The 8,029-nt window shown below is 46.8% G+C and overlaps 1 protein-coding gene across 1 annotated transcript; it reads right to left on the bottom strand.

The window, feature by feature from the left end:
- Window positions 1–860: 860 nt before the first annotated feature.
- On the bottom strand, window positions 861–4,950 carry LOC124666579 (cytokinin dehydrogenase 2-like). Its single transcript, XM_047203920.1, has 3 exons — window positions 4,280–4,950; window positions 3,770–4,197; window positions 861–1,624 (listed from the first exon to the last, which is right to left on the bottom strand). The coding sequence occupies exons 1-3, from the start codon at window positions 4,935–4,937 to the stop codon at window positions 1,025–1,027; spliced, it is 1,686 nt and encodes a 561-aa protein (XP_047059876.1). The 5' UTR covers window positions 4,938–4,950; the 3' UTR covers window positions 861–1,024.
- Window positions 4,951–8,029: the final 3,079 nt, after the last annotated feature.

The raw sequence follows: 8,029 nt of genomic DNA, 5'->3' as shown, positions 1-8,029 counted from the left end.
GTGGAAATTTCTTTTTTTTTCTTGGAAAAAATTTATGCGGCGCGAACATATGCGCATGACGGAATTCATGAGTTCACATGTATAAATTTCTGTGAGGCCGGCTAACTTTTATTTAACTTTTCTTGAAAAAATTAAGCCTGGACGTCTAGATAAAAACGACCGCTCACCATCGCCCTGAGGGTCACAAATTTCTCACGTTCCCCAGATATGAGGGTCTTTTTTTTTATAGATCTGTGCAATCTGTCACGTCGAGATCTTTTAGGCGGATCCAGCGCTGGTCAGCAATGACTACGCAAGTACTTGTCAGTTTCGCATGAGCAGTTGGTAGCTTTGTTTGAAGTGCGTCAACTCGCGTACGTCTACCATGTCTACTGTGTGGTCAGGAATCAGGAACCTTTCATGCATGGATTCAGATGGTGCAGGAGATGGAGCGAATTACCTTTGATGGAATCGAAGTAAGTATTTCGATATGCATGTAGCTAGCTAGTACTTGTTAATTTTGGCAAATCAGCTCCTTTATAGTGCAATTTTTTTAATAAGCAACGCTTTATTACTTAAGAAGTACTCCCTCCGTTCCTTTTTAATTGACTCGAATTTAGTACAAATTTGTACTAAATCCGAGTCAATTAAAAAAGAACGGAGGGAGTATTAAACATTACATCCAGTCTTTGCACAAAGAAGATGCACATAACCATATAAAACCAAATGTATCCAAAAAAGAAAATAAAAAAGGACGCAACACAATTTAAACTAATTAGGAGTACATTTATGTCTTATGACATGCCCCATTCACGACTGCATGACCTACTAATTAGTAATTACACAATTTAACTAAACAGTAACAGTCTACAACGTGCATGCCTTAATTTAACATCGTTTCCCTTGCCATGATATATATGTGTACGATGATTGATACGTATCTATCGATGCTCCGGCCGGGACCATGCATGCACGCAGGACATATCATGATGACATGCATGAGAATCCCTCGGCGTCTAGCTATACGTCGGCATCGATCAATCGATCAAGCCAGTGGGGATGTGAAAATTCTCTGTCCACGGGACAAGATCGCCTTGGGATCATACTTGCGCTTCCTCTCCACGAACCTGGCCCACTTGTTTGGTCCGAAGTGCTTCTTCTCCCAGCCGGACCGACCGGCGTAGTACGGTAGGTACTGCACACACGCCATCCCGGCATCCTCGCAGAATCGCATGATCTCCTCGTTCTGCTCCTCCAGGAGCCTCTCCAGCTGGCCGCCGTCCGACGACGCCGGCACCGACGACCGCAGGATCCCCACCGTGTAGAACACCTCCTCCTCCTCCGGGAACACCACCGATGCCTCGCCGTCCCACCTGTTACGGTTCATGGGGTAGATGAGGACGGGGCCCGAGGCGCCGGTGGTACCTCGGCGGAGGATGCCGTGGAAGACGCCAGCGGCGAAGTCGAGGACGTGAGAGCGCGGGAGGAAGAGGTTGAGCCAGGGATGCGGCACTTCCCACAAACCGGTGGCGCGGAGCTTGAGCTCACCGTCGCGCACTCGGTCCAGGAACCCCACGTACGACACGTCCTGCACGAACCCGAAGCCCCGCTCATACCGCAACTCCCGCAGCAGCACATCCAGCTTCTGCGCACAATTAACAAATTACTATAAAAAAATTGCCAAAAAAAGAAATTACTTAGCAAAGATACATGCGTGTCACGTCAAATTTTGTAGGCATGGATGCAAGAGTGTAAAGTTGACACATATATGCATATTTTTACGTTTACTAGCTGAAAATATGTACGGCTACACGAATCGTCATGACCTTTTGGAGCTATATCTTCTTACAAGAGATGACAAAGAAGGTAGGACCAGAGACAAAGAGCTTGGGATCATGTGATGTTTTCCCCCAAAGACAGTGCAGACTATCAAAAGGTGATCGAGCAAGTTACTTCTTGGACAAGTGGAGGGTACAGTATGACATGTGTGCGTGGAACTAGTACAGCATATGTAAAGCCAGTCAGGAATATCGGAGTGCATGCATGCATCCATGCACGGTCGCTGTCCCACCATTAGATCGTGTCCTAGGTATTAGCTGTTGATCGATGCTAGATAGAAAACATAGACACTATGTCGACATGGAAGACTTAATTTTGGAAAAAATTCACATGCTAGATTTGCAAGTACAAAAAGGATTACACATACGAAAAATAGTTCACGAAGAAACACACAAAATTGATTTATTCGCCTATATTCATATAGTACTCCCTAGTACCTAGTAGCCACTTACTCACTTAACCCATGTTCCATAATTTTTGTTGTGGAACTAGTTTAAATTAATTTAAACTTAACCATGACATGACTTATGGAAGGAAGGGAGTATTAATTTGCACATAGTTTACGATTAGTCCTTTCTGCATTTTATCTGGTATTTATATATGTGCTGCTCCACACCAATACAAACAAAAATAAGATATGTGAGAGGGAAGTTAGCCGGGGTTTCATCATAACCTTAGTTGAGAGCATTGAAGTCTTGATCGAACAAAAAAATCTAAATATATATTTATAGAATTTTATAAGTTTAGGTATAAGAAACCTAAATTTGCACACACCTGATTTATAGCTTTTGGGTCAGGTGTTTACATTCTAGTGGAGAGGTTAACGTGATTAAAGCTGGTAGCTAAAGGCAGTTATATGCGCTGGTTTACATTTCTCTCTATAACATTTACTGGGTTCATGTATTGCTCTAAAATTTTCGAAAAAATGTATTGCTCTAAATAGGAGTATTTATTAAGTCCATGAAGAGACTCCCAAAATTGATTGTACACCCTGTCCCTACTCACTTATTAGTTCGGATATACGGTTAGTTTTTTTTTTCTTGTCTTTGTCCGGCTCTTATGTGCATGTGCCACTACAGTCCAAAACTGGCAACAACAAGATATGTGAGAGGGCAAGTTGGCCGTGGTTTGGTCAAAATCTTAGTTGAGAGCATTGAACTGATGAAGTCTTGATCCAACAAATAATGTCTGGATGTAGATTTGTAGATTTTTTTTTGCATAAGTTTTGGTTTAGCAAACCTAAGTTTGCATACACATGATTTTTAGCTTTAATGAAAATGGTTTATAATTGAGTTGACTCTAATTAAAACCAGTAGCGAGTAGTTAGATGTGTTCCCTAAAAGATTTGAAACTTTATATTGTGTTATCTCATTTGAATCCTAGTGCGACAACGAATCTACAACCCTCGGATTTAAAATTGAACGGCGGATGGCAACTCTGGCATATTTTCCCTAGCCACGTGGCGAGTTGCCATTCATCCACGCAAGAAAAACGTTTCACACCTCTTGCCCTAACAACATTACTTCGGTGTCCCCCTTTGCAAATTTTGGTCTCCTCTGAACGGCCAAGATCTTTCGATACCCTTTCGTGCGCCAACTTATCCCTTCCACTTTACTGGTGGTGGAAGAAGAGAGGGGAGGGGGCACCGAAGCACACCTCTTGCCCTAAACTATTTCAAGTAGATTAATTTTTATAGCAAAGTAGTGTAGTGAATCCCTAAACCATGATTACTGCGGATATGGACGGGTTAGATTGCGACAAGAAGAGGTGCATTTTCAAGGGCAGACAAAGCTAGGCCAAGTATGTACGACTCCGATGCTGCACGGATCTGCTTGCACAGTTGGCGACTTGGCGCCATGCATCCGCGTCATAGGCGGCAAAAAGTTGCCATCCATATCTCACTTGGTGGTCCCCTATAGCTAGCAGCAGCACCGACAAAGGTCGTGGTTACCTTATCAACGTCGCGCTCGCTGCTGCCGGCTGCGCCGCCGTAGTACAGCGCTCCCTCGAGGCAGTACAGGACGCCGCCTGCCTCCTTGGCGAGCGCAGCGACGCGTGCGGCGTCGGCCTCCGAGAAGAAGGACGAGCGCCAGCTCCCGGCGAGGCCCTGATCCGCGAGCACCGACCCTTCCACGTAGTCCATGAGCCCGGACACAGCGCCGGTGCCGATCTCGACGTCGATGTCGATGAGCCGCTCCTGGTCCTTGGTGAGCGCCGCGGCGTCCGTGTACAAGAGCCGCACCCAGCGAGCCCTCGCCGGCGCCGGCACGAGCGGGATGCGCGCCCGCGTTATGACGCCGAACTGCCCCAGCCCGCCCAGCACGGCGTCGAACAGGTCGCGGTCCTTCTCCTTCGAGCACGTCACCTTCTCGCCGAGTCCTACATGAACGTGAGTGACATGCATGAAGAACGTGTACGCCATGTTCATCGTGTGCCGTCGTGCGCTCGTGCAGGTACGTACCGGTGATGACGTCGAGTTCTTGGACGTTGGATATCTGGGGGCCGTGGCGGAAGGCCTGGCCGCTGATGCCGGCGTTGGAGAGCGTGCCGCCGACGGTGAGGTGGAGGTAGTCGGTCCACGACCTTGGAGTGAGGCCGTGCGCGAGGGAGGCATTCAGCACGTCCACCCACAGCTGTTCGCCGCCGGCGTCGATGTAGCGGCCGTCGACAGACACGGAGAGGCGGGCAGCAGAGCTGCCGGCGAGGCGCCCGAGCGACGGCATATTCACTACGACGCCCCCGGCCGCGGATGCCTGGCCGCGGATCGAGTGGCCGCAGCCACGGGCGGACACCGGGAACGGGGAGGGGCGAGTGCTCGACGCGTGCAGCAGAGCGGCGATGTCGTCGAGGCACGACGGGTAGAGCACGGCCGCCGGCACGCCCACGTCCACTGACATGTTGCCGAAGTCGGCGGACGCGCGCGCGGTGGCATCTGCGTCGTCGCGGATCAACGCGCGGACGCCGAGGTCGCGGAGCTCGTCGGGGAGGGAGGAGACCGGCCTCCACGCGAGCGCATGATCACCATAAGCTGATGGATCAGCTCGTATGGTACTGAGGACACAGTTGAGAACGAAGAGAACAGCTATGATCATCTCTCTCGCTCTGTGTATGGCAACCATGTGAGTGTCTTGGTTTGAGTGATCGATCGATCAGTTTCTATGTTTCTTGGTACTCTTTTTTCAAACGGAGAATGGGGGTATAAATAGGGCTGGTATGGAACTGTCTGAACGACGACTTGGAATTTTATTTCCTGTGATCTGTAACGTAGAGAGGCCCAAAGATTCTTTGCTTTATTGCCCGTACGTACTTCGTGATCATTTCATGCACAATTACAGCTGAGTGACAAAAAGATGGAGATACGTGTATATCACAGAGATCTTGCAATCTGTGTCGTACGAGCAGCTACAGCTAGCAATCGGCGCCTAGGAGCATGTAGGCGGTCGGCACTGTGTACGTTCGTTTTACACGTTGTATGTTTTATTTTCTTTTGAAGAGGAATTACACAAACCACTGTGTTTCTTGCACAAACTAACCATTTTACGTGTTTTTGTGAAATATGAAATCATAGATTAACCCAACGGTAAGGCCCGTGAGTCAGTGATCATGTTGAGTTGTATGTCTAGCATGTCACCCCGGAACGTTTGGTCAGTTATTCTTAAATTCGGTGGAATTTTGGTCAAAATTTCAAATAATCTAGAAAACTGGTAATTAAAGTATTTTCAAATAACTGCTCTGGAAATTCTTTGACACATTTTGAACCAACCGCTTAACAACACCAGTCATATTCATGAGAGATTGGTCGAAAATTTGGCAAAACTTTTAAGCTATTTTAAATGACGAGCATTACTTTTTGAGATATGGACATGCAATTTGTGCCACTTAATAACTAATTTATGGGTCCCAATCATCAGAATTGTTATTAAATAGATTAATCTTTATTTGTACATATTTTCAATGTGTTACATATGAATAGTTGGTTGTTTAGAAAAAAATACGTAAAGTGAGTAGTTTATGCAAGAACGAGGATAATAGTCGGTTAATTATTTGTGTATTTGCCAGTACTCTTCTAAAATTCTTGCGCCTAAATTTGTACATGTACGCACGTGTAGCTAACAACAGACATGCATGTAACAACTACTCCCTCCGGTCGGATTTATAGGACGCGGAGGGAGGCATGCGTATGCATGTACTTAGCGGGTGGGTGCGTCAATTTTTTTAAGATAGGAGGTAGTAGTAACTATTTGTCTACCATGTACCAATGTCTGGCCAGCAAGCACTATATGCATGTTAGCGAACATAGAAGCGCCAAAACTCATTGCAACGCAAGCTAGCTGATAAGAACACCTAGGACAAAGCTCGGGCATCATGATGAACCCAAGAGAGCAACACATGCAATCAGGCATCATGCATCATGAGGTAGTGGTACCTGGTACGACATGCATGCGTGTGGTTGGATTTGTAGGTGCATGCATCACGACTTCACGACACATTGCATTAATGTGTAAACTCTACAACCAAAGACTTTCCTGGAGAATCTTACACAAATAATGGAACTGATGTGAGCCCAATCCTAATCGAAATGAATAGTGGCATTAATAGATTTGCGTGTTTTGCTGATAAGAAATACTCCGTAGGATGTTCTTCGAGTCTAGGGAAGAAGGAAGACCATGTGGTGAACTGGCTCGCCTGAGGGCTAGGTGCAGTAGCGAGCTCGCCGTCTTCTACGATGGTCCCAACCACCGCAGTTGTGGCCCTACTCCGAAGCTTGACATCGCGGCCTCCGGGGGTGGGGGGGGGGATGGACTTGGGATTTTGACCATTAGATAGGCCAGGGCCAATGGCCCATTTCGCCCTCAAAAAGGTCCCCCAATGTTCGGGGGCTACTTCGACGTCGGCCTTATTATCTCCCTTACATGTCGACATGCAATCCTGTTGCTGCTCACCGACAATAATGACGTAAAAGGGAGGCTCGCTAGCGTCAACGAACAACACCTTGCTGGCGTCAGCACTATTTTTTCTCTCAAATATGTATCAGTGGCATATGGAACATAGTCGCGGAACGAGAAAGGCTAATATCGGAGGCGTTTCTTGCCCACGCCATTGATAGATACTAGAGACGTGCCACATGCACGACGCTAACCTGTTTTTTGGCATGCCGTGGCTTATTATAAGGGAGTTTTGGATCATGAAATTTAGGCAGATTTATGAAATATTGTAGACATTAAATGGTTACGGTAAAAGAAGGGTTGTGATATGATCAATAGGCCTGCAGATGTGGGCCGGCCAAAATGGCGAGCTAGGTAGAACGTGCTGCACGCCGGCGGGCACATGTGAAGGAATTCAACGTCTCGACCGTCGCGTCAAACTAAAATCACCTTTAATTTACCCTTGGCCGCGCGCATATGTACGTACGACGCTGCGTACTTGGCCTGGACACGCTGCGCGTGCGTCCCAGCTGCACTGCCCAGATGGTTGTGTGCATCGCCACATGTACGTCGAAAGCCACTTCCTAGCAGCATCGCCGGTCGGCGCGTAAAATGTATCTAAACATACAAAATATTACTATTACCACTCATCTCATGGGCTATCTAGCTACAATTATGCATGCCTATTATTCATGATTACCAATTCACGTTCATCTACTCTTCTTTTAAGTTGTAGCAAACAGCAAACAGAGCTTAGATCTGGTGGTTAGGTCCCTTGTGGTGGAACCAGCCCACCCAGGTTCAAATCCTAGATTTGGCATGGGTGTTGCATTTACCTGGATTTATTCCAGGATTAACCGGCGCTATGCTTTCAGTGGTAGGTGGCGTGCCCGTCAACAGCGAGGCGCCAATGGTGACTTCGTCAACCTCAAGATATGCCGGCTCAGTCTCTCGGAGGTGCTCATAGAGGTAGGGTGTGCGTGCGTGCGTTCATAGGGGTGTGTTTGTACGTGCGTGTTTGTGAGCGTCTGCGTTGTACTGTGTTCTCAAAAAAAAAAAGTTGTAGCAAACACTAACAATTCATCAATGGTATAATTTGGGTGAAACTTTAATATGTGTTTGATAAGCATTCATTTTTTTTTCGATAAAGGGTGTTTTATTACTTAAATGTTTTAAGCATTACACCCATCATTTGCATAATTAAGATGCACACAGCCGCCGTTCGAGTATCCAGAAGAACCACAATCACAAAGTAGTAAAAAAAACCAACTAAATTAAACAACGTT

Source organism: Lolium rigidum, chromosome 6 (assembly GCF_022539505.1).
Source record: "Lolium rigidum isolate FL_2022 chromosome 6, APGP_CSIRO_Lrig_0.1, whole genome shotgun sequence".
Taxonomy (NCBI): domain Eukaryota; kingdom Viridiplantae; phylum Streptophyta; class Magnoliopsida; order Poales; family Poaceae; genus Lolium; species Lolium rigidum.
This window is presented reverse-complemented; position numbering and strand designations above follow the sequence as displayed.

What these genes read in the sequence shown, in the direction of transcription:
- LOC124666579 (XM_047203920.1), bottom strand. Translation starts at nt 4,937, where the DNA reads ATGGTTGCCATACACAGAGCGAGAGAGATGATCATAGCTGTTCTCTTC. An exon ending in AGAACTCGACGTCATCACCG is followed by an intron (nt 4,198 to 4,279) that starts GTACGTACCTGC and finishes ACGTTCATGTAG; the next exon opens with GACTCGGCGAGAAGGTGACG. An exon ending in GCGAGCGCGACGTTGATAAG is followed by an intron (nt 1,625 to 3,769) that starts GTAACCACGACC and finishes AATTGTGCGCAG; the next exon opens with AAGCTGGATGTGCTGCTGCG.